Source organism: Coloeus monedula, assembly GCF_965178545.1.
Source record: "Coloeus monedula genome assembly, chromosome: 2".
NCBI lineage: Eukaryota > Metazoa > Chordata > Aves > Passeriformes > Corvidae > Coloeus > Coloeus monedula.
In genome coordinates this window covers 37,250,047-37,276,256 of record NC_138782.1, presented here as the reverse complement: position 1 = coordinate 37,276,256, position 26,210 = coordinate 37,250,047, and the positions used below count along the sequence as shown (strand labels likewise).

Here is a 26,210-nt window from a genome sequence, read left to right as displayed (position 1 = left end):
TTACATATACTTTCTTATTAGAAATAACAGAAAAACTGCAGCTAAATAGCCTACCCCTTTAAAATCCTTTTAAATGGGTGACCTAATGACTGGCCTTCCAGTACGTGAAGGGAACCTACAATAAAGATGGACAGGGACTTTTTACAAGAGCATGTAGTGACAGGAGAAGGGGGAATGGATTCAAACTAAAAGAGTGTAGGTTTAGATTAGATAGTAGGAGGAAGTCCTTTACTGTGAGGGTGATGAGGCCCTGAAACAGGTTGCCCAGAGAGGTTGCGGATGCTCCACCCTGGAAGTGTTCAAGGCCAGGTTGAAAGGGGCTTTGAGCAACCTGGTCCAGTGGAAGCTGTCCCTGCCCATGGCAGAGGGGATGGAACTAGGTGATCTTTAAGGTCCCTTCCAACCCAAACCACTCTGGATTCAATTAAATCCAGATAGACTGGGAGGAAAGGGGAGAAGGGGGGGAGCGGCTCCTGCGGTGAGATGGACACAGGTAGGCAGGGCCACCTTTCTCCCTGCCAGGGAGTTCCCCCTTGGCGGGGCAGGGGAGCAGAGCCGTGCCCACGAGGTCCGGGGCGGGGGCAGGAACGGGCTCTGCAGAGCGCTGGTTCTGCCGACCCGGGAACTACAGCTCCCGGCGTACCCCGCGAGAGACAGCAGTCGACGGGGCGGGACCGGAAGCGGGTAGCGCGCGGCTCGCCGGGATTCGTAGTTGGAGGCGGCCGCCGCCATAGCCCAGGGCCGCGTCCCGCGCATTTGAAAATTCCCGCGGAGGCTCACGGCGGGTCTCGCGAGAACTCCGCCTGCCCCCCATCCCGTCCCGCCCCCCGCGCGGCGGGTGAGCGAGCGAGGTGGGTGCGCGGGCGCGCGGGGCCGGGCCGGGCCGGGCCGGGCCGTGTCGTTGTCGCCGCTGCGGGAGGGAGATGGCACCGGCACCGGCACGTACCAGGAGCGCGGGCTCGGCTGGGCTGGGCTGGGGGCAGCGGCGTGGACAGGAGGAGACGGCGGAGGTGGCGGCGGCGACCCCCGCCCGCCCGTTTGCCTTCGTTCCTCCCTTTCTTCCTTCTCCCCCGTACCAGCGGGTACCGGGCGCTCCCGAGCCGCATAGGCCGGCACCGCTGCTAGCGCAGCGCGGGCCCGCGGGGGCCTCGGGCGGGCCCGGCCGCCCGTCCCTTATGTAAGTGACCCCCGGGCTGCGGCGCCGTGTCCGCCGCACGTGCCCCGGCCCCCGGCGGCGGGGGAGGCCCCGGCGGTGCGGCCTGGGCAGCGCACATGGGAGGCTCCGCAGCCGGGAGGCTCCGCCAGGCTGGGGGGCGTGGGAGATGCGGCGGCTGCCGCCGGGAGCTCTCGCTACTGCCCGGCCACCCGCGCACGCCCTCTGTTCTCGCCCTTTCGGTCGTGTTTTTGGAGGGTTTTTCATTACTTTCTTCTAATTCCGCCTCCCCCTCCCCCGCCGGGCTTCGGGGTTGTATTCCATGAGGAGGCGGGAAATGCGGTCTGTGCGTAGAGCGGCGATTGCGGGACGAGGGATGGGTGCAGTTGGGAGGCCACACCTTTAGAATAATCCAGTGCGATTTGTGGGGGTCTTTGGGTCTTTGCATGAAGCAAAACATCGCGAAGCAAAGTTGCTGCTGGCTTAAACAAAGTGCTCCGTGTCTTCCGTAATAAACTGAGTCCGGGTGTGGAGCTTCTGCTGATAGAATGCTTGGTGTCAGTCTTTCAGGTCTAACGGTTGCTTCCTGATCGTGTGTAGGGGAGTTAAAGGAAATTGAGGGACTTGGTTGTGTTGGGATGGCTCCACCCCGTTCGGGGTACAGGGCTGAGCGTGGCCGTGCAGGTGCCTTTGGAGGGCCCGTCAGTCTGGATGGTTGTGTCAGCCGTGGCTGGCAGCTGTCCCATGCATTTGGGCACACAGCTTTGGATCCTGGGGAGGACAGCTCCTCATTCGCGTGCTGCCTCAGCTCTCCTTCCTGCATCGATTTGCCTAGCGTTGGCTTTTTCAAGTGTGATCAAGCTTCTATTAATTTTGTGTCTTAGACCTAGTAAGGTGTTGGATATAGTTTTGGAGAAACAGTGGTGACAGGCCTTTCCTGCTGTGACACTGTTTTACTGGTGTGGTGGGGAGAATAGAATCCTTAAGTAGTTAGGAGAGAGTCACCGACCACCAGGGCCTGTTGCATGGGTTGCAGGTGTTTCTGCAGTTGATCTTGTCAGCTTGCTGGCTGTAAAAGCCTGTTGGAGAATAACATGTTCCAAACCCATCTGGATACAGGCTTGGGCAGCCTGCTGTAGGTGGCGGCTTGAGCAGCAGGTTTGGAAGAGGTGATCGCTTGTGATTCTGGCAGGTCTTTCTCTTCAATGTCATTCTGGAATTTGTGCTGGAAGGGGCAAGTGGTGTGATGGCATACCAGTGTAGTATGCTGGAAGTGTCTTCCAAAATACAGTAGTAGAACAAAGGAGCAAATACAGAGATGAGAGATGGCAGCAAGGTCTCTCTTTGACGTCAGTGAAGTCAACGTGTCCTGTGAAATCTTGTCTTCAGCTGTGACTGACCATATTTTTAGCATTTTCTTCAGTGAGCCCATAACATTGTTGGGCTCTTAAACTGATTTTCATGTAATACCATCAGTCAAAACCAACATCTCAGAACTCTGACTTGGCTGTATGTAATTCTGCTTGAACATGCAATTTCTCTTTCTTTCTCTTTTTCATCCTCCCAAGCTTTTTAATCCAAAAATCTACGATATTCCTGTCTTTGGAAATAGTTCATGATGTTTGGAAGTTATAAGTACCTAGGGTGAAGAAGAATGGTCATTTTGGCAGGTTGCCCACAGGCTGCATTGCTGTAGGATACAGCAGGGATGTTGAATTCTGGTTTATTCCTGAAAATGGAGTAAGCATGTGACATTTTACCCTAATCTGATTTCTAACAGGCAGAAATAGGAATGTGATTGTAGTTATTGTTTCAAAGAGAGCAGAAATGCAGTTGCTGTTGGATATATCTCTTTAAAGGGAAGGCTTCATGCCTTTAATCTAGATCTAAGTATTCCCCCCTCCGTTTTGATTTCCTAGTAATTCTTGGTTTAACTTAGCAAAGTGATGCAAGGAAAACATCCTGATAGGTCACTATATATTGTTCATAATTTGTTATGAAGTTTATCAGTCTTGTTCCGTGTCCTATTAAAAAAAAAAAGTATTTAAAATGATCATTGCCTTACTGGAGGAAACCTGAGCATGCCTGATGCTCTAGTATTTTCATTTTTTACAAAAATGGTTCAGGTCTTGGAGTTCTACTTATTTGATGGTTCTTACTGGTGTTCGTGGACTGATAAGCACATTTTTTTAATATTGAGGGCAGGAGTACACTGTGTCAATGTATGAGCTTTACATCAGGGAAGAATTCTTTTTGAGATGGTGGGGAATTTGGGATGGTGAGCAGTTTGTTTTTTAAACTCAAATCTCCCCAGCAGAGGATGTTTTAATTTGATTTGCAATTTGGGCACACAAGTTTCTGTGCTCTTGGCACAGCAGGTAGGCAGTGACCCAGGCAGGGTCACTCAGGGTGACTCATGGAGAGCACACACCTGAGAAGTTTCCTTGCATGCTCTTACCTGCCCTACTGGAAGATACTTGTTAACTCTTTTCTTAAAGCTATCTTGCTGTTATTGTGGTGTATTTTATTAACAATCATTTACTTACCACACAGACGTTCTCCATGCCTATTTACAAAAAAAAAAAAAAGATATTTTTATTCACTACAATAATTCTGGAATTTTGTGTACTTCTCTAAAATTCCTTAATATGTGTTGTCAGAGTCAGTGCTTTCAGGTTGGAGCAATGGGCTGACAGGGACCTTAAGCAGTTTAATAAGGGGAAGTGCAAAGTCCTGCACTGGGGGAGGAACAACCCCAGGCACCAGCATGGGCAGGGGGCCTGCCCGGCTGGAAAGCAGCTTGACAGAAAAGGCTCTGGGAGTCCTGGTGGACACCCGGTTGACCATGAGCCAGCACTGTGCTCCTGCAGCGAAGAAGGCTGGTGGTATCCTGCCTGGGCTGCATGAGGAGGAACCTTTGCTAGCAGGTGGAGGGAGGTGATCCTTCCTCTAGCACAGCACTGGTGAGGCCTCAGCTGGAGTGCTGTGTCCAGGTCCAGGCTCGCCAGTCTCTCAAGAGAGATGAAGGTACTGGAGAGACTGCATCAAAGGACTGCAAAGAGGGTTAGAGGAGATTGGAACAGCTCTTCTCTGAGGAAAGGCTGGGAGACTGGGACTGTTCAGCCCAACAGAGAAGGGAAGGCTTAGGGGTTCTCATCAGTGCACATAAATACCTGAAGGGAAGGTGTAAAGCAGATGGAACTAAGAACATTCCAGTGGTGCCCAGTGACAGGAACACAAGCACACACTGAAACATTTCAAAGATGCTATTCACCAACCAGATGTGTCTGAATTAGTAGTTGGTGTTACGAGTTACTCCTAAAATATATCCACTAAATTGCAATTAAAATAAGCAAGAATGCTGGTCAAATTGTGAGGCCTTTTACTCTCTGGAGCCCCTGGATACAGTGCAGAAGTTGTCACTTGAAACTGATGGCAAGTACCAAAAAAGAAACTCAGCAGAACTACTGCAAATAAGTTGTCCCACTTGGAACCTGACCTGTGCTAGTAGTGAATGCTGGCAGTGGTCAGGCTGGCTGGCTGCAGCAGTGTCCTGCAGTACTGGCTTTGCCATCAGCAACATTTTTGTCAAAATGTTGACCTGTGCTTAGTGCAGGACCCTGACTTACCCTTCCTGTGCTTCACATGCTCGTTGTTGTCCTGCTGGCAGCAGATCCAGGGATGCAACCCAGCACTAGTGACCTGTGTATAATATCTTGAGATACCATGAAGAAAGCAGTACTGTTTGAACAAGACAATTGAATTTGTGTTGTCTTTCAGAGGCCTTTTCTATGTGCCAGATGACTTGCAAAACATAGATACTTAAAGTAATTTGTATTTCCATGCATATGGATTATCTCATATTTAGCCACCTATTTAATCCTGTAAATCAGTTCAGCTCTTCAATTTTTCCACAAGAAAAAAATCTGTCTTGACACACTGAAATGTGAACTCTTGTGGAGTACCTGTATGGGTGTGAAACTGTCTGAGAGGCCTAGAAATTTTTTGTCTAATACTGCAGAGATGTGATAAGGAAAGGCAGTAGGAAGGAAGGGACTGGAATAAAGAATATGACTATTTCAGTAGAGAAAAACCAAGTAGTTTGAAGTGCTGTGTTACATTTACCTCTTAAGTGTATGGAAAAGTACTTCTAATTGATGTGCTATGAAAGTCAGTATTGCTTGAAATTAACAGCAGTATGTTTTCTGGAAGAATTTGAGGATGAATTTAGTAAAGAACTTTGTATTCCTGAATGTCAAAACTAGGCATACAAAAAGTAGACAAGACATGGCTGATCTGTGACATCTATTAGAAGACAATTGACAACAAGTAATAAAGTATTACATCAAGGGAAAGGGCAGAGAGTTACACCTCTTACTGAGAAGCTTTTTAAAATGTGATTTTTCTGAGATCACTTTTTGCTTACCTGGATGAGTAAGCTTGAACTCGGTGTGTTGTTCTCTTTCCTACTATTTATCTTGTCCATTCTTCTATGTCACTTTTTGTTGATCTCGTAGGCGTCAGAAAAGCACAAGATTCTCCTTTTGCCCTGCTGTGAGATGAAAAACTGTCCTGAGTTCCATTTTTTTTAAGCAGAAAGAGCTACAGATGATGTATAGGAGATTTGTCACTGCATACTGATGAAGCTTGGGTCAGTCTCAAAGATATTTATGGCTGACATGAGTCTTTCTTTTTGCCTTTTTTTCCTTTATTTACAGTGAAGAATGCGAGACCTAACGGCTCAGGTAACGAGCAGTCTGCTGCAGTTTCCAGAGGTGACTGTTCAGGCACTTGGGGAAGATGAGATCACCCTAGACTCTGTGCTGTGTGGGAAGTTTTCTGGAGGTGAGCATTTTCCTTTAAATTTGGTTCTGGTATAAAGGGTCATAACATCAGGTTGATTCTGTTAAATAAAATGCATCAGATTCTGATAGCGCTAAAAGGATATTTGAGCAGTTAGAAATGCTAAGCATTGAAATTGCAACAGCCTGCTCCAATCTATTGAAGTAGATTAGTGTGCTATTAAAATAATTTAGCTGACCATGCCCTCCTCAGTTGTGAATGAAATAGGAGACAGTTTTCAAAGAAGAGATAGTGTTGTTTTGGGATGGATTTCTTTCTACCAGCTCAAGCTCTGCGTCCATCATAACATCCCATGCAGAAATAGTTACAGAGATGCAATATGCTCCTTTTTCTTCTCTAGTCTAAATAAAATATGGGAAGAAGAGGACAGCTCTGTTAAGCACTGCCCATGTATTTCCAAGGTATTTAATAGGATGCAGATGAGGACCCAGTGAGAGTTGCTGAAAGCAGCTAAGCAGATTAGCTAGTTGACTTTCTAGGTAATCTGAAGGTAGAGCTGGATGCCTGTCTGGATGTCTGGGCTTGTATTAAGACCAGATAGAATCATACCTACCTGACTGTAAGTGCAGTAATGGAGCTGATCCTTCCTTTGAGCTTGACGTTCTCCAGTGGAGGAACAAGTGTTAAATTCTTCAGTGAAACAACACTTGCTGAAGTGTAAAAGTTGAAATGCAGTGCCCATTTGAAGACAATTTCCTGTCCAAATCCCTGCCCAGAGTAGTCATGTGTCAAGCAAAATTCTTAAACTGGAAATGAATTGGTTTAGATGGGCTGTATTTGAAGTGTGCTTTGAGACTTGTGTTCCTGTACATATGTAGGTGTTTTCTAGCAAAAGCAAGGCAAGTATGATGTACACGCTAGAGATCAGTCTATTGTAATCTTTATCCCAAACAGTCAACGTTCTTGAGTGCAGGAATGACAAGTACAAATGCAAAGGAACGGGGTTATTAATTTTAGGATGTACTGGTTGAGGGCTGCAATGGGTGATCTAAAAGCATTGTCCAGAAGTAGGTAGTTCGGTCTTCCTCCCTTTGGTGCGTTTGAGGGAAAGGCGCAGTGACAGCGGCCTTGCTGTTGTTGCAGTTCCTCTGCTGGGGATTTGTTCAGTCATGTTTCTTTTCCCTTGCAGGCAGAAGTGGCCTGGCGTGGCTGGCGTGTGGCCCTCAGCTGGAGGTGGTGAACTCTGTGACGGGAGAGCGGCTCTCTGCGTATCGCTTCAGCGGAGTGAACGAGCAGCCTCCCGCTGTTCGCGTGGTGACCGAGTTTTCTTGGCAGAAGAGGACTGGACTCCTGGTTGGGTTGGAGGAAGCAGAGGGAAGTGTTCTCTGTCTCTATGACCTTGGGATCTCAAGAGTGGTTAAAGCAGTTGTTCTTCCAGGAAGGGTATGTATCTTTTTGGGGGAACAAAGATTTTGTGTTGTTTGGTGCTGCATAATCCTGCTTGAGGAAAAGGTCTTGTGCATCGCTTTGTAGGACTTACACTTTTTATATTGCATTAGCATATTGTCAATTCGGTGTATCCAGTCAAGAGAGCCTTGATGTAGAATCTTGGACTTAGCAATAGCATTATCTTTTGAGTTTACTGATAGTAAAAAAAATGCTGTAGAGCCCATAGTGACTTAATTCTCTTCTTTTACAAAAAAAGGCAATGCAAACTTCTTTTTTTGTCAGAGCAAAAAAGAAAACCCCAGTTAGGGTGTCTGTAATATACTTTTTCTGAATGGCTAATTTCTGTCAGAAATACTGTCTTTAAACTATCTCAGACTCCCATCATTGTGCTGTTAATGACTTTGACACATTCCCCTCAATCTCAGACTAGGAAGCAGAACAAATTTTTCCGTTAATTTAGGATTGGAAGAAAGAGATTTTAGTGAGTTATCTGTCAGATTGTTGGCAGATATACTTTGTCTGCAGTCCTTGAATCTCTGCTTACTGAAAAAAGTGTTTGTGTAGATGTGATACAGTGGTGTAATGTTGCTAATTTTTTCTGCCTTCTGTAACCCTTGAACTCAAGTGATGTAGTATCCCTGTGTCTTGTTATTGTAATGGAAACAAGTAGCAGATTAAGTTATCAGAACATTAACATTCACTGTGTTTTCATCACCTTAATCTGCAACAAATAAATACTTATTTACTGCTCAGCTTTCCCGAACATTATTTGGTTTGACTTGCTAGAATACAGGTGGAAGTGTGCTTACTAGTAGTAAGCATTTGTGGTGTGGTAACTTCAAAGATACAAGTCGGGTCAGTGTTTCAGTGTGTTGTTTTGCTATCTGCACGGGCTTTAGAGGGAGAAGCAGGCTGTGTGCTAGCATAAACATATAATCAGTAAGTAAATTATGTTCTGATAAGTGATGTTGGTGTGTTAGATTTTATTTCTTCTATCTAAGTAAGCTAGGAAAGGTTAAGAAGTAAGGATTATGTTGTGTCGAATCTGTATCTACAGAAGTGTTTTGAAATAGAAGCTATTTCCAACAATCAGTTGTATTAGAGTTGTTCTATACCACAAAAACTGGTTCAGGAGCAAAGATGATGAAGCCCTGCAGGAAAGAGTTGGCTGTTGTGTGATGAAGGGTATGAATTCTGAAATAAAGCCAAAGCTACTCTGAAAGTTTTGCTCTTATGCCCTGAAAGCTTTTGATTACAAGTGTGTTTGGTCTGTTGCTTTCGTTTTGCTTCCTATGTCTTTGATATTGCATTAGTTAAGTCAGCATAGTCAGGACACAGGTATTGCTAATTGGACTGTCAACTCTCAGAGTGTGAGTGGGAGTAAGGGTAAGCAAAAATAAGTAGATAAAACTTCCACTTGGCTGCTGTCCATATGTTTTGAATTCTTTCAGAAACTCATATTTGCATATTATGTAATGTATAGTTTGGGGGGGTTGATCTGCCTGAATGTTTCTCTGCTTTTCAGATTGATTATTTTTAAAGGTAAAATGTGGATCTTAACGTCACTTTCTGCAGTTTTGTCATTACTCTTTTAAACCTTTAATGAGCAGCATGTTTTCAGGACTGTTTTCTCAATGGGTATAACTGTGGACAGCTAAGTTGTACAGTTTAACACTAACTTAGAGCAATTCTGCTCCTAGGTGTCAGGTTGTTAGTGTACTAATACAGGGTGCTTATTGTGACGGTGTGACTGCCTTTTAGTGTAACAGTGGACGTTGAATCATTCAGAGAATACAGAGGTGAGTTAAAAAACCCAAACTCAGGAGCTTAGAAAGAATTTTAGCATAATGGCTGTGAGTGTCTCTCAGTGCCCTCTGGATATATAAAATGCAGCAGAAAACTGAAAATGTTGACGAGTATGATTTGAACTGGATTCTGAATTAAAAACATGAATTACATTGAATTGGTTTATAACAGTTGCATGTTTAAGAACTGTTGCGTGGTATTTTCCCAATTTTTCCCGGTTTCTATGAGGCAGAAGGGCAGCATTCAGATTCAGTGAGCTGAGAAAAGTTTTCTTTGTTCTTTCCCAGAATGAGCTGGCAGTACAGTAGGAGAATAGGAAAAAGCAGTGCATAGCATAGTGGAAAAAATATGTCATTTCAGGAGCTTCTACATGGAAAATAGAAGTAACCGGGGAACATTTTTGGAAGATTCTATGCAAAACTAGTAAAGATTCATTTGGAGCCAGTTGTACAATGAAAAAAATACCTTGAAAAGAAGCTACACTTGAACCTTGGCTAATTGTGCAGCAAGATGTGTTCTGTATTTCCTCATCACAGTCACCAAGACTTGGAGCTCAAGAATCTGAGTCATCAAAATACTTTTGCTAGTCCTCTGAGCAGCAGAAAAGATTGGAGATTTAATTTGAATCATAAAAATTCTGAAAGAAAACCGAGTTTCCTAAATGACTATAGGTACTTCTAAGATTGGAATTCTTGTGTCCAAGGTAAAAGGTGGATTGTGTAGCAGATGTCCAGGCAGCACAGTCATAAGCAAATGCTTGATATGGGAGAGGAGAAAACTTCAGGGGGCTTAAGGGTTTGGATATTTTCCCCCACTTCTGGGGGTAGATTACCTCCCTAGAAAGATGGACCACCTTGTGATGCTCACTTCTTTGCTTTGTTTTCAGACAAACCTTTGTTGTTGCTGTAAAGCTGCCTGTTTTCATGGTGCTGCATTTTAAGAGGCCAATCGATAGCCCCTGTTCTTCTGTTGCCCAGCTTTAGTGCAGGAGCCTTGGTGTGCTTGGGTCTCTGCTGGAGCAGTCAGTATTGTGCTGTGGGTGCTGAAGGGTCTGTCTTCACCTTGTCCTGAGGTTGTGGGGACTGCTTGTCCTGTCAGGGAGCAGAGAGAGCTCGTGCCTCAGGCTGAGCAAGTTCCTGTTTGGTCTGTTGCTGTTGGTTTAGGCTGCCTTCTACAGTTTTCCTTACCATCTGTGACAGTGCTGGCACGCATTTAAAATTTTTGTTGGGTATTATGAGTCAAAGTGAGGACCAGCATAGATTTTACTAAGCCAGCATCTCCCTCCAGGCCTTTCTAGGAATGTTTCATTCCCATGGAAATGGTGTGTCTGCTGTGGCCCATGGCCACTGCCTTGTTTGCCTTGCAGCCCTGATTTATCCTATGAAATGTTTGGTAAAGAGGACCTGGACTGTATCACAGTGCTGATGGGCTGTGAGCAGTGGAAGGACTAGATTTAGCTTTGTCTTTCTTACTTAAGTCCTGTACATACAGTAAAGCTTCTAGCACATAATTGATTTCATGTGTCTTCTCAGATGTAATGATTTCTAAGTAGGAAATGGAAATTGGTAAGCTGTAAAGACAGAATGGGCCATTTAAGTGGAGAGAGCTTTCTTTCTATGAATTTCCTTTTTGCTTGGTGTAATTGGGAACAATGCTTTGTTTTTAAGTCTTATGAACCTGTATTTACTTTCTTATTTCTGATGTGCTAATGCTGGCTTCACTTCTGAGTGAATTGAGCTTCCCTTCTGAGTGATTACTCTTGAGCTTGTCGAAAGAGCTTTGCTGTTGACTGCAGTTTCCCGCAGGTGACTGCCATCGAACCCATCAGCAGTGACGGCGGAGCCAGTGTGAGCACCCGGCACCTGCACCAGAGCCTGCGATGGCTCTTTGGAGTGGCAGCGGTGGCTACAGACGTTGGCCATGTCCTTCTGGTTGACCTTTGTTTGGATGATTTATCTTGCAGTCAGAATGAAGTAGAAGCATCGGGTAAGCTGCAGTTTTTAAATTTGAATTTAGAAGTAAGAAGATTTGTTTCTTTTCAAAAGCCAGCATGTATCCCAGTGAAGATCCCAGTGTGCTGACTGACTGCTGACGTTTCTGACACTGCTGATTGCAGATGGCAGTTTGGCATTGTGTGGTCCTGAACTGATCAAAAATTGGGAGTGGCTGAATACCCCTCCTGCTGTTAAGAACACCTTTTGCTGCCCAGATCCCTTAGTCCCTATGATTCTTGTCAGTGGGATGTAGGAATTTTTCCATCTGAGTCCATGCAGCTGCCTGATAGGAAGCTGTATCGGAGGTACCACATTTCTTGAGAGGGTTCTCCTGTTTCCATTAATGACTTTGGGCAAATTTTAGGCTTGTGTTTTGAAATAAATCTGGTTTATCAAAAGCCCTGCATTTGGGTGAATGAATACTGCAATTTGTGTTTTCAGATTGCGCTCACTGTTCTGGGTGTTGTAAGAGTGGTTTCAGGAGTTCATGTCCCTTCAAATAGCTTCATCATGAGGCCTAAAAAAAGAATTTGTCTAGAAAGGTTACAGTTGTACCCAGTTTTGAAATAGGATTGAGAATACCTGTCCCATTAGAGTCCTTCTTTTCTCTGAATAGGTGCAGCAACAGAAATAGCAAAAAAGGTGTTGCAGAAATGGGCGTTTTGCCTGAGACAGTAGAATTAGATTATACACACTGTATAATCACATCAGTTCCAAATGCAGCTGAAGTGGCATAATACATTCATTTCTTGCCTGCTTTTACGTGTGTAGATCTAGAAGTTGTCACTAGAATTCCTGCTGAAGTTCCACAGAGAAGAGAAGCTGTGACCAGAGAAGGGAGGCATCTCTGTTTTCAATTACGAAGTCCTTCAGGAACAGCAGTATCAACCCTGTGCTACATAAGCAGAAGCAACCAGCTCGTTGTGGGTTTTTCTGATGGCTACTTGTCACTATGGAATATGAAAACTTTGAAGAGGGAGTAAGTAATACTTTCCACTTGGTCACACTTGGAGGTGTAGCGGTCTCAGTTTTTTGTTTCAGGAAGTGCTGCAGTAGGGCTGTGATAAAACTGGTTTTTTTAAGTCAGTTTGTTCTGTCCAGGAGTATTCAGTAAAACCAGGCAATGTGTGTATTTCCAGGTATTAGAAAGGATTTTTCAGAACCAGGTACTGCAATTAGGCTGAAGTTACTGAAAGCCTTCATTATGTAAATAATGTGATTTTGGTGATAATATTTTTTAAAGTGTCCATGATGAAACTAGTGCGACATGGTAATTCAATAGCTGATCTGTGTCTGAAAGCATATTCTTTCCTACATTTCAGTCTTAATGGAAATTGGTGGTGGACTCATTCCAAGGCAAGGGTGCATGCAAATGAAAGATTGTTTGGAAGCCTTGGAGTCAGTATAAGGGACATGTAATTTTATAAGCAATAGTAAAATTTAGAGGTGATTTTAAATCTGCCACTTGAAATATCTGACCACATTCAGATAGGGGTTTACGTAAGGAAATCTACAGCACCTCACCGGAAACTACATATGTGTTACGGATGACTTATGGATGCATAAATAGACAGTGGACCATAATTAGATGCCAAGAAAAGATTGTGAAGGTACAGCTGAAGTTCAGAAGTTGGGAAGACAAATACTTAAGAAGTAGTGGCTTGTCAGTCATCAGTTGTTTAAGATGGAAGTACAACCTTCTGCACTTTGAGGATAAACATGCAAGGTGCTTTTTTCCCCAGAAGATGCCTCTACCCTTCTACAAACAGCTAGAGCCAGCAGGCTTTTTTTCTTTATCATTTTTTTCTTTTAAACCTGTAGGCACCACTCTCAGCTTGAAGGAGGAAGGATTCCTGTCTATGCAGTTACTTTTCAAGAGCCTGAGAATGATCCTCGCAATTGTTGCTACTTGTGGGCTGTTCAGTCTACACAGCAAAGGTGAATGAAATCTTGCCATAAGTCACTGATCTTTTTTTATAATACTTGTTCACATTCAGTTGATATCTGTGTATTCATTTTGTTCATTTAACTGTACAGGAGATGAAAAGTATTAAGCTTACAGTGCAGTTTTTTCAGGATTTTTCACTTGTGGAGAGGGGTCGACTCACTCCTACCTTGTGAAAGAAGGCAAAGGAACAGTGCCTATATTTTTGTGCTTTCAGTCTTAAATGATTTCCCTTGTTTCTTGATGACTGCTTCAAGATTTGTTTGGTATTCCCATCATGATATTCAATACCATTTAAAGTGGTTTAGGCTGCAGATGCAGAACAGTAAACATCATCAGCAAGCTACTTAATCAGCCCAGCTGTTCATAGAGTGGTAGTCTTCTTAAGTTTGACTTTAAAGCAGTTTTCATGGAGAATGCTTTACTGTTGTGATTTCCAGCAATTCGGCAATTTTTTTCTTCATACTGCATATTAAAGCTTTCCAATGATGTAGTTAGCATTGGCCCCTGAAGCTGCTAGTGTCAAAATTTCCTGCTTTCTGTTTTACTGGCTAAATGTGACCAATTATCATGTTATGGGAAGCAGTGTTTTTCTTTTCAGCAAGAGCATGCTCTTAAGTAAGTTTCAGCCTAGATCTAATAAAATGATAATGAGGATTGTAAAGCCTCTTTGTAATCAAATCTCCTCATTTATACCTTTTTCAGTGAAGGTGATGTTGTGAGTTTACATCTGTTGCAGTTAGCATTTGGTGACAGAAAACGTCTGGCATCAGGACAAGTCATGTACGAGGTAAGACAGGCCTGTATGTGAGAAGATGAAAATAGTAATTTTGTCTAAGTGAATATCAGTTAAGTTGACCAGGTTAATATTTGCGATGACAGATCAGTGAGACTAAAGAAAAAATGTCTTTTGATGAGTCTCTGTAGGCATTGTTTGGTCCATACTTTTCAAAACAAGTCATAGAATCATAGAGTAGTTTTGGTTGGAAGACCTTAAATATCATCTAATTCCAATCCCCTTCTCTGGGTATGGATGCCCCCCACTAGATCGGTTCACTCAGGGCCCCATCCATCCTGGCCTTGAACACTTCCAGGGATGGGACATCTGTAGCATCTCTGGGTAGCCAGATCTCCAGATCCTCACCACCCTTACAGTAAAAAATTTCTTCCTAACATCTAATCTAAATCTCTTTCCTATTTTAGTTGAAAACCCCTTCTCCTTTGTCCTATCACTATCTGCCCTTGTAAAATGTCAGTCTCCCTCTTTTTTACAAGCTCCCTTTAAGTGCTGAAAGACTGCACTGAAGTCTCCCAGCATGAGGTTGGACTTCTGGGCTGTGAGTGCATACAGCTTCTTGTCGACTAGCACCCCCAAGTCCTTGGCAGGGCTGCTCTCAGTCATTTCTCCTGGTCTATAGTCATGTCTGGGATTGCCCTGTTCCAGGTGCAGCACCTTGCACTTGGACTTGGAGACCTTCATGTCACGAGATTCTCATGGGCCCCCCTCTTAGGCTTGTTGAGGTCCCTCTGGATGACATCCTGGCTTTCTGTTTAGTCAGCTGCACTTTTCAGCCTTGTGTAATCTGCAGACTTGCTTATGGTGCACTTGATCTCACTGTGTCATTGATGAAGACACTGCAGTGCACCGGTCCCCACACAGGTTTCTGAGGGACACCACTCAACATCGGCCTGTGCCTGGAGATAGAGCTGTTTGCTACAACTCTTTGGCTTGTTCCATCCAACCAATTCCTTATCCAATGAATAGTCCACCCTTCAAATCTGTCTCTTCAATTTAGAGATGGTGATGTCATGTGGGATTGTGTCAAAGACCTTTTAGAAGTCTAGGTAGGTGACATCAGTCAGTCTTCCCTTGTCAACTCTTGCAGTCACTCCATCACAGACGATGACCAGATTGGTCAGACACAATCTGTCTTTACTGAAGCCATACACTTTTATACTGCAGTGTCGTGTGTTCCAACTAGATTCATCTGCAGAGAGCCCCTATACATTCAATTCCTGAAGAGGAAATGGCTGTTACAAATGAAATTACTCAATTTAAACATCACATGAATGGCATATAGGAAGAGAAGACAGGGCTTTTGTTGAATAGCTTTGTGTTACCGAACTGTAGATTTGAGGAAGCATCTGTCTGTCTCCCTTTCTTAAAATATGGTCATGTATACATCTTACAGATTTCTGATCTCTGTTTTATAATCTTGTTTTTCTTTTAAGCTCTGTCAGCCTGACTTCAAATACACCTACAAAAATACCTACAATGTCTCTTCAGTCTTGATTCTGAAACTCAATAGTTTTAAGGATGATTCTTTTTTACTTTTTGGCTGGGTTGTCTCTGAAATCTACTCTTAAAGCCAGCAAAAGATATAAATGCCATGTAAGGTGGTATGATTTGGTCAGAAGAGTCTCCGTAAATTTTTAGAACTGGTTCCAGAGATGCTGTGGTATAGAATAGATAAAATATAGAAGAGGTATTATTAGGTCTCAGATATCTGGCAGAGATGGGAGGCACCTGTCGAATTTTAATTCCATTCAGCAGTATGCACAAAACTCTTCCAAGATCTTTTTAGTGGGAAAGTAATCTTAATTCAGAGTAAATCTTTCCTCCTATTTGGCACTTTCTCTTGATGTTCTCAGTCGTACAAAATGAAATTGAGGTAATCCATGGATTACCTTGGACTGTGGTTCAAAGACTTTTTTACAGGGACTTTGCGTTTTGAATTTTTTGGAATGAGTTTAAATTTTGTTTTTTTACCTTTTATCTATAGGAGAGCACCTTCCTCATTTGGAAGTGTTGCTTTTGAACAGATAGAGGTTAGGTGTTTGGAGAAGGTAGTGTTTCTTTAAAACCTGTCCTCTGTCATGGTGATGAAGTAGAAATACCTTCAAGTGGTTCAACATGTCTGAATATGCATGTCATATCTTCGTGTGCGGTTTTTTAATGACAAAAATACACAGTGCTCTAGAGGAACAGAGCACCCTGTTCTGGGGCTTTTTGTGTGTGTGTGTGGCATTTTTTTTTTAAAATGGCTTTCGTTGTGGTTCACTCCTGCATCTTGTGCTCTGAGCACTTTGGCAGGTTGATAGGAGAAAGTTTCATTAATCTTCTCAAGATTCACTTTTGAATTTCTGTTTTGTTTTATCCTCTTTTAAAAGTTTTTTTTTAGCTACAGTCTTAGCAGTGACAAAGACAATACCTTTTCCTGTGTGCTGCATTGGGAAAAAAGCAATTGTCTCTATTTCTCTCGTGGCTACTACTTTTTCCATCTGAACAATTTGATGTTAAAGTGTGGGACCTTTAACTATTTGGTGGTTATTCATCTTGGTTGTCTTACTTTTCTGAACAAGATGTGACTAATGTCAGTTTGTACCTCAGAGGGTTGAAATATTTCATCAGCCTTTAAAAATGGATCTACTAGAAATTCCAGTTGATACTCTTTAAAAAAAACACACAAAGCGATTAAAAAATGTTATTGTGTTTGTGACTTGGAAAACCTGTGGTGTAGTTAAAGTAAGACTTGGAACCCTCTACAGGCTATACAACCAGTAGTACATTCACAGGCTTATCAGTGGTGTCAGGCACCATTCCCTGGATCTGAGATCTTTTCCTTCCCTGCTGTTTCTGCTTCCCCATGATGAGTGTGTTGAAAGATTGCAAAAGGAGCCAATCTTAGAAAGCTGTTGAGGAGAGCTGAACATCTGCACCCTCTGAGGAGGAAAGACAGGTTCTTCAGCTGGCTTCCAGATAAACCACTTGCATTTGTAGTTTCATGCTGAGATCTGATAGCATCTACTGCCAATAATCCCTCCCCAAAGGATGCATCAGGACAGGATCTGTGCTCTCTAGTAGACACTTAAGTCTTGGATTACTTCTTGTGGTCATAGATTGGTCAGTATGACATGATGGCTCTCTGCCTACATGACTGAATCAAGCTTCTTGTTGGTCTTCAGTGACAGCAAATTTAAGAGTTGTCCCATTCACCAGGCCAAGCTTGAGTAAATGAGGAGAAATTAATCTACTGCTGCTTCTTGTTCACTGAGTAGAAGTCACAGTATCTTGAAACACTTGTCCCCTTACTTCAGTGCTTTACGTCCCAGGAATCAGACTCGAGGCCATGAAAGCTTGCACTTTGTATTACGGTAGAAGTCACAAATGGAACTTCTGAAACACGTGGCACTGTTTTTATAAACATGTCCAACTTGGGTCTCCATTGTCTTCAAGGCTTGCTTAAATCTGCTCAAGTAAGAAAACTGAAAGATACGCTGAAATTAGGTCCTTCAAAGGCCTTATTTATATCATCTCAGCAGCTGCTGTATCTTGTGGATCAGTTCATGGTCATGGAGCATATCCTTAACTTTGTCCTGCACAAGGCTTGTGTATAGTCTCTACGTTGATACCAGAGTCTGACCAGTTCAACTCCTTTGAAAACTGTCCCATTTAACTGGTCTGGAACATCATAACTGAGTATCTTCTGTGCACTAGAGTTCCTTAACTTAGATTTGCTTGCCACAGTGTGGAAAATTTAAAGTATGCGGCTTTGGCTAGGAAATTGTCTTCAGCAGGAACTATTTGGTATTATTTTCTCCTTCTTCTCTGCACCAACTTTGTGTGGGTGTGCCTCTTCATGTATGAATGAAAGCTGAAATTTCTAGTCATTAAAATTAATGCTGGACATATTTATGGAATTTTCATGCTTTATCTTGTGGAACTGTCCTTTGGAACGGTGAATTTCTTGTTCAGGACATGATCTCTTTTAAAACTGGTTTTAGTGATTAGTTATCCTACAGTGAAGGTGAGGTTCTTTGCTTAGGCTTCATGTTAGTTTTTCAAGGAGATGGTTTGGATTTTTCTTGTCTACCCTATCTGTTACTTCCAAAGTTCCTGAATAAAATAGTGTGGACTGTGCATGCCTCAGAGCAAAGTTTTGCTAAGGAATTGATAGTTTTTGAAAATGTGCAAAGCCTTTTCAGCCAAACTTACCTGCTCCAGTTTGAAACTTAATTCTCTTGAATGTCAGATGTAGTTTTTATTTGCTATCAGAAATAAGTTCATTGGAAATAAACAGTACCATGTACATGTTATATTAGATATATACTTTCTTTCATAGTAGATCTAATGAAAATTACCTTCTTTTTAAATTTTTTTTCCTGCCCAGGGTTTGGAATATTGTGATGAAAGGTACAGTTTAGACCTCACTGGTGGAATCTTTCCCTTGAGAGGGCAGACCAGCAATACTAAATTACTCAGCTGTCAGACCATAGAAAAATTTCGCAACCATGCTGACAGAGAGGACAGCATTAATGAAGGTTTGTTCTGATGTCCCTGTTTGGTTATTCTAAACTACATGATTTGGGAATCTAAGCAATGAATGCTGTTCTATACTCACAGTCTTAAAGTCTTAAATATACGTCTAGCTGACCTTGTTGCCTTGTTGGGCTTATTTAAAAAGAATTGCTTGCTTAAATTCTGTGGGACTTTTTTATTCCTCTGGACATCATTCTTTAAGGGAAAAAAGTTTTATGTTTGCTGGGATGCTAGAGCAGTGTATGGGGTCATCTGTATAATACTGGTCAGTCAGTTTGTTCTGGCAGTTGTCTTCATTGCCCAGTAAGATCAATCTGTCTCTTGCTTAGGAATGTTACCTGATTTTTTTTTTTTTTCTCCCTGATCAAACATATGGCTTGGCTGCATCCATTTAGCACCTGGTCACTAGTGGTGTTCCCCAGGGCTCAGTACTGCAGCCAGGTCTATTTGATACCTTTTTTAGATGATCTGGATGAAAACCTTGATTAGCTAATAATTGTATGTTTGGTTTAGAAAGGACACAATTTGAACAAGAAAAAGAGGCAGTATGACTAAAACCTATCACATGGATGTTTGCTATTCTGTATATTGTTTTTATCATTGTTAAGAAAGAATTATGTTTCATGGGTGAAATAACAGAATTAAGCCAAAACAGAAAGTAATATTTTAAAAACACCAGATCTCATCTTTTCTACAACAAGAAACAATGTCTTCTCTTTGACAGTAATCTCTCCTGACACCAGTGTATCAATCTTCAGTTGGCAAGTGAATACCTATGGTCAGGGAAAACCATCTACTTACTTGGGTGTGTTTGACATCAATCGCTGGTATCATGCTCAAATGCCAGACTCACTGAGGTAGGTTTTAGTTAAGTTGCTTTCAATATCCCTACAAAGGATTAATTTGAAAGTCTCTGTTGAGCTTATGCACTTGTTTTCTTTAAGGCCAGAAGAATTCCGTCATGATTGCCCCTATTTTGCACTGTGGTCACTGGATCCTGCAATAAGCATGACTTCTCCAAACCTCATTTTGGATATTCTGGTACACGAGCGTAGTCTAAGTCGGGGGGTTCCTCCTTCTTATCCACCACCTGAACAGTTTTTCAATCCAAGCACCTATAATTTTGGTAGGTATTGCAGTGCTTTTCATTTGAATAGTGACAAGCTTCAGTTGAGGTCAAATGCCACTTAGGGGTTCTCCTTCTTGTTCATTGTTTGTTGCACAAAAACCAGACCAAACAACCCCCACAAACCTTCTCCAGCCTGGTTACCTGTCCTGACAAGGTATTTAGCTTGTGCAACATAGCTGACAGGCTGCTGACTTTTGGGTTTTGGGGCTTCTGTAACCCAGCCTGGGAAGGGGTGATGGTCATAAAATGAAATGACTTGGAGCTGAGGCCCAAAGCACAGCACCTGGGCGGCACTGGAGCTTAAGTTTCTACGGTCAGACAGTAACTACTTTTTAAAGAAAGTTTGTAGGTGATCTGCTGAAGGCAAGGGCTGCTCGAGGTTTGTCTTTCCAGATGGCACTATTGAAAAAGCACAAACTGGTGATAAGGTAACAATGTCTGTCAAACGTTCTTGTTTCTGCAGATGTTACGTGCTTGCTCAGCTCGGGAGTTGTTCACATGACTTGCACCGGCTTCCAGAAGGAGGTGACTTTTTTGCTGTATCTCTGTTGAGACTGTCAAGAGATGAACCTTTTCAAGCTTCTCTCTTGCAGTGCTTTGAGTGTCAGAGACCACTTTATGCTCACACGGCCCATCCACATGCATAACTGCAGTCACATCCTGCCAGTTTCATGCAAATAGTGCTGTTCTAGGAGGCAGAGCAGGGATTGAATGGCTGGAAAGGAATGCAGCATTGCTGTAGTAGGAAGAAAGGGTGTGGTGGAAGTTGGGGAAAGCATTTACTTCTTGGTACTGTCTGCACAGTGTGGAGTTAGGGTTTTGACCCCGATGAACTTGAGAAAGGAGGACAGCATGGAGAAAGGGAGAAGTTATTTAACTGTTTCAGAATTATTAAGGAAATGCATGTTTTTTCTCCCAACCTTGGCCAAATTATAACTTCTGAGCCACTGCACAGCTTGTGACAAATCCTTTCAAATTAAGTTCCAGCTCACTAAATATACCCATGTAAATCATCTTTGGCACAAACAAGCACAGAAGTGGGATTTAAAGTTGTGTGTTAGTTTTAACTTCTACAGAATATAATTTGTGTCAGGGAAAGTACCAGGGCTCGGGTATTGACAGTCAGGCTGGAAAATACTTCCTTTAGCATTGCAAGGTTAGCATTTTCTTTTACAGGATATTGTCTATAAACTGGAACTGTTAGTTTGGCTGTTGTTTTTAAGACAGAACCCTAGCGATTGAATGCTGTCTTAAATCTGTGTGTTTTGATTGATGTTTCAGACCTTGAAGTTCTTGAAGAAATCTGGTCCTTTAATAAGTGAAGCCATCCATGACAGCTACACTCGGTGTCTTGTAGCTGGCTTGCTGTCTCCAAGACTGGTTGATGTCCAGCCATCCAGTTTGAGTCAGGTGAGTGTACACTGGGGAATCCAGGGGGAATACATCCATCTTATCTGAAGGCTCTAGAGGCTACAAGACATTGCCATCTGAGTTTTATGTGACTTGCAAGCTTCTCTGACAGGCAGGTTTTGACATTAGGTAGCAGAAGTAATAATATGCAAACTCCAAGTTTGACTGGGGACAGCCCTCTTGGCAAGCTGACCCAGCCCATAGATTGTTTATTTTTCAAGCCTGATGTAGGCTCTTACATTCTGATTAGATGTTCTGATGTCAACTCTGGTTTGGAAATTACTTGGGAAAGCAAGACATTTTATGATGACCTTTGCTGAACTGTGATTATATTGTTCAGAGACTGCATTGAGCAGGGATTGCTTTTGAATACTAGAAAGAAAAATTTCAGAATTAGGGTCAAGGAGCTTGGAATTTTGTTTGGTACCCTAAGAGGTATTTGGTATGTTTCCTTGCCTGAAATGCATTTTCAGAAAACAATGGAAATATCTGTATGTCTTTTAATATGTAGAAATTGCTCTTAAATGTAATGTTTTTACCTAGAACACAAACCTTTTGATTTGTTTAAAAAAAATAGAGGGGAAAAAAATGAAAAATTGTATGCAGGATCATTTCACCTGAAAGAAATGTCTGAACACCAGCTGAAATAAGCTTATTTGCCGTGTGTGTGCATGCCTGTGCATTATCCTTCTCGAGGATTGCCATGGCATTAGAATACAGAATTTGAACAGAAATTTCCGCCTATTAGAACTGAAATGTTTCACTTCTTTATGGTACTTTAACAAATTGTAGCTTAATGTTTTGGCTGTCAAAGCTGCTTCATGTCTTGCTGGTCTTGGGAGCTGCTTGGCCTCAGCTTCACTGTTTCCATGCAAACACAGTTGTGTTTGCTCTGTCCCCTTCACGTGTCCTGATGGCAGAGGGGGGTGCCCAAAGTGCATCATGGGTATGAGCAGAGCACGTTGCTGCAAATAGTTACCTGGGACTCAGTAAATGGAGACTGAAACCCCAAGGCACAGAAATAGAGATTAACATTAGCCTGTGTGAGGTTGAAATGTCAGAGGAAGACTTTCCTGTGTTCCTCAAACCAGCAATCAGTCCAGCCTGTGGCTGGAATTAAGAAAGAATCAAGAATCGGGGATTAGCTGCATTTGCACCGGTGGACTTTGTGATGTCTGAATGAGTATCCAGTTAGAAACAAACACTTGTGTCGATGGCTCGGGAATGAAAAGTAGGTGAGGTTGTGATTTGCTTTTGTCTGTTGTGCTTAGGAGGAGCAGTTAGAAGCGGTGTTGTCAGCTGCTGTGCAGACAGGTTCTTTAGAACTTCTGACGGGATGCATTAAACACTGGACTTCTGAAGGTAATGCTGCTTCCAGTGTTTTTATGTTCTGTCTGTTTTGGTGAGAAATTGTGGCTTCATGTCCTTTTTGTTTTCTCTTTCTACAGAGCAGCCAAGTTCTGCTGTAAATTTACGGTTTGTTCTTGAGTGGACGTGGAGCAAAGTGATCTGTACAAAAGATGAACTGGACCAAATATGTGAGTACTGGTGTGGTCGTTTTTGAAAGCTCAGGTCATTCTTTGTAGAGGATCCCATTCAGTAATCTGCCGGTATATGGTACTGCTTCTTTAAGTGTTCTCTAAGTGTTGTGTGGTTGTTGAAGTGTCCTCTGGAAGTCTGCAGTTGCTCTGCTGACTGATGATTTGATATTCATCCTTGACAAGGTGTTCCGCTGTTTGACGGCTCCTGCAACTTCATTGACCCCCAGACACTACAGTCCCTTCAGCACTGCCAGCTGCTTCTGAGCAACCTCAGCACAGTCCTGAACTGTTTTCTAACAGAAGCCCAAGAGCTTACTGAGAAAGGTTGGTGAAAGCACTGCTAAGCCTTGGGTCTGTTTGTTAAGGTTTGGAAGGATGCTTGGGTTGTAACTGTGGAGACAGGAGCTGCTGCTGTTTTGGATGGTTGGGAGAGTGTCAGATTGAGCTGGGAGGAGGGGCTTAAGTCTGAGAAGCTGGGCCTGGGATTTAAGATGCTTTGAGTTCAGGGCAGCAGCTTGTTGTGGAGGTCATGAGGCTGGGGAGGGCAGGCTACATTGCTTCAGCAGTGAGCTGAGTAAGCACCTGGGTGGCACTTACAGCAACTGAGTGTGGCAGTGCTGAGAAGTGTTCCTAATTCTTAGCTCATGATCGATAGCTGTGTGCAAATTGCTAGAAAATATAAAGGAAGCTGAAATGAGTAATGTGTAAAGCAAGTTCCTTGAGTTATTTTGGCTTCTGATTTTATTAATTGTTGTTGGCATAGTGTGGGCAAAAGAAGACGCTCCCTTTGCTAAAGTAATAATCTCTGCTACATGGGAAACAAATGTCTTTTTCCTGAGTAAATCTAATTGATAAGGTTTGGTTTTTTTAAATTTTAATTTTTAGTGAGTCTGTTTCTTTGTAGTGCTTGGTTTCTTTTGGGGGTGGGCAAATGGTGTTTTTTTTCTTCAAATTCAGAAATGATCCACAGGGACAAATACAAAGACAGATTTCTACTGTGTTTTTTTATGCTTTCTATTTGTTCTGCTGAAGGGAGTTTTGTAAAAAGGAGAGGAATCGCAATATCCAAATAACCTTTTGCCTTTTTTTCAGGTTTTACAGACTTGACAAATAAGCAGGTGGTAACCAGCCTCATTTCTTTGTATGCACAAGTGGTGATCTGGTTCTGTCGATCCAGTCTCCTGCCTGAGGGTTTAGGTAAGCAGAACCTGTATTGCCAGAACACTTGTTTTGAGAGTAAAAGCAGTACCTGCATGTTTGGAACCTTTTGTGTATTGCTGGAGGTGAAAATACACCTTGGAAATGCTCTGAAATTAGACACCTTATAAATTCCATTGTCAGCCTTAATTGTCTGACAGATGCTCACACGACGCATTCAAAAACCATTCCAAACCGACAAAAGAGTTGTTTATTTAGGAGTGACCTGAGCTTTCCTTGCGTGCTCTGAACGCTGCATCCACTGCAAACTTGAAACTGATCTTGAGACAAGAAGAAGTAGTTGAGCCTTTTGTCTTAGTTCTCTTTTAGCAAAGGCAGGAACATGGATTCTTTGAGAGTTGGAGGTTTCTTGAGGTTGTGTGGTTTCTGTCTGTCTAGTCCAAAGTTGTAGTTGAAAAACGTGGTCTTACTTCTTTAACTTGCTTTTACTTTATCACCTGTAGATGACCATATGCATTTGTCCAGACCTTTCTACAATTACCCTCTGATTCAGAGCTACTATACAGGTCACCGACAGAAACTCCAGCGCTTATCAAGGTAAGACTTACAGGAAATCTCTAGAAAGCCTGCACTGTTAGTTAGACTGGGTGAGCGTGGTTACTTTGGCAGTTAAAACCCTTTGTCTGCACTTCCTTGGCATTCCACGTAACAGAGCAGGAAAGCAAACCTGGAACCCAAACAGTCACTGCAGCTCTTCTCTTGATTTCTGCTTTGGACTGCCTCATTAATTCATTGTGACCTAAGGAGCATCTTTCCTCCGAGTCAGAAATCTGTGACACTGAGAGGCTGGAATGAGTGTTTTCCTCTGTCCAAACCCTTGCTCTCTTTTGTTGCAGAGGAAAGTGGGATTCTGACTGCTTGATGATTGATGGAATGGTTTCCCAGCTGGGAGAGCAAGTTGAGAAGTTGTGGCAGAGAGATGAAGGCGGCACTGGGAAATACCCACCTGTCAGTTTACACGTGAGTGTTCTGTTCACTGAAAACCCCAGCAGCAGCAGCAGCAGCAGCAGCAGTCCCCTAAAGCCAGGGATTCTGAAAGACAGGAGCATTAGAAAACCTTTTCATCTTTCATTTCAGGCACTGCTGGATCTCTATTTGCTAGAAAGCATTGAAGAAAGTGACAAACATGCAATTGTATCCTTTGCAGATTTTGTTGTTACCTCTTCAGTGTGTGCACATGAATGTTCTTCCATGTTTGTCACCTACGTGTTTTTTGCAAAGTCTTTTCTGATACAAGAAAATATGTTCCCTAAAATATTCAAGATAAAATCCTCCCTTAGTTTTTCTCAAAATTCAACGCAGTTTATAGCTTTTTAAAGCACTCCTATATGTAGCAAAGGACTGTGAGTTAGAATGGTGCCCTGAAATGTGCTGCTTCAGAGCAAAAGGATTTGTAACGGTGGTTTTCCAGTAGCTGATTTTTGCCAAAATCATTTGTCTCCCAGCCCAGCTAACAATGTTTGCTTTTTTGTGTGTGTTAGAAGTGCAGGCACACAGAATATTCATTGGGCAGAAGCCTAATTTTTGAGCTGCTGGAACATGCAGGCTTGCCTTTGTTGTTTGCTGGCTAAACCATGAGGGGAGCCTGGAGAGCAAGGGGGTTAAACATGGTTGTAGTATTCCAGGGCTGCTTTACCAGAACACATCCTTAACAAAGGATGTCAGAAAGGGAAGATGAGACATTGAGTGAGGGATCCACATACAGTTTTAAACACAGTTTCAATCACTCAGTGCTAAGTTGCATTGTAAGGGCACTAAAATTTCTGTTTTATTAAGAATGAGGAAAACAAAACAGCTGTAGAATTTGGGGGTTTTTTTAATAATTAAGCATTGGACATCAAGTGTTTTAAATGTCCAACAGGACTCTGAGTTTATAACAGCAGTATTTAAATACCCAATATCTGCCTTTTTGATTTCCTTACAGAAATCCATAAGTGTTTCTCTGGCTGTTTATTCAGAATGTTGATTTGTGGTTAGGACGTGACTATCGATACAAATGGCGAGATCAATACATTAGGGTGTTCTGCTTCCTACCATTTTCATATTCTTATTTCATTGGTTTGCTAATAATAATGTGATAAATTTTTGGCCTTAGCAATTTATTCACCTTAATTAGATACTTTCAGACAATTTACTTGCTGCTGGACATCATGCATTCCTTTCCAAATAAAACAGAAACTTCGATTGACTCCTTTCCAACTGCCTTTGCTATTCCTTGGGGTCTCGTTAAGCTTATTCAAGGGTTTTGGCTTCTAGATCACAATGATTATGAAGTAAGTATGAAACAGTTGAGTTGGACATTGCAGTGCAGAGCTGTAATCAATAAAAGTATTTTTAAAGATTGGTATTTAGGAGCTGTTGAAGCATTAGAAACTTTTTTGTAACACTGCTCTGACATCTTGGGCAATAAGTTATGATTTGAAATTTTGCTTTAACTACTTT

General features: G+C 42.5%; 1 protein-coding gene across 1 annotated transcript in view; it reads left to right on the top strand.

Annotated features, from left to right (window-relative positions):
• Positions 1 to 718: 718 nt before the first annotated feature.
• The window catches only part of LOC309570027 (protein ELYS-like), a 40,861-nt gene continuing 15,369 nt past the window's right edge, over positions 719 to 26,210 (top strand). Inside the window, exons 1-20 of the mRNA XM_082276590.1 lie at positions 719 to 851; positions 5,872 to 5,998; positions 7,146 to 7,399; positions 11,017 to 11,197; positions 11,977 to 12,184; positions 13,027 to 13,143; positions 13,856 to 13,940; positions 18,322 to 18,472; positions 19,195 to 19,327; positions 19,415 to 19,596; positions 20,063 to 20,124; positions 20,881 to 21,009; positions 22,281 to 22,371; positions 22,458 to 22,547; positions 22,734 to 22,874; positions 23,643 to 23,747; positions 24,212 to 24,305; positions 24,605 to 24,728; positions 24,846 to 24,902; positions 25,895 to 26,041. Of these exons, the coding sequence (XP_082132716.1) occupies positions 5,878 to 5,998; positions 7,146 to 7,399; positions 11,017 to 11,197; positions 11,977 to 12,184; positions 13,027 to 13,143; positions 13,856 to 13,940; positions 18,322 to 18,472; positions 19,195 to 19,327; positions 19,415 to 19,596; positions 20,063 to 20,124; positions 20,881 to 21,009; positions 22,281 to 22,371; positions 22,458 to 22,547; positions 22,734 to 22,874; positions 23,643 to 23,747; positions 24,212 to 24,305; positions 24,605 to 24,728; positions 24,846 to 24,902; positions 25,895 to 26,041 (2,472 nt within the window). The 5' untranslated portion in view covers positions 719 to 851; positions 5,872 to 5,877. The remainder of the gene's footprint in view (positions 852 to 5,871; positions 5,999 to 7,145; positions 7,400 to 11,016; positions 11,198 to 11,976; positions 12,185 to 13,026; positions 13,144 to 13,855; positions 13,941 to 18,321; positions 18,473 to 19,194; positions 19,328 to 19,414; positions 19,597 to 20,062; positions 20,125 to 20,880; positions 21,010 to 22,280; positions 22,372 to 22,457; positions 22,548 to 22,733; positions 22,875 to 23,642; positions 23,748 to 24,211; positions 24,306 to 24,604; positions 24,729 to 24,845; positions 24,903 to 25,894; positions 26,042 to 26,210) is intronic.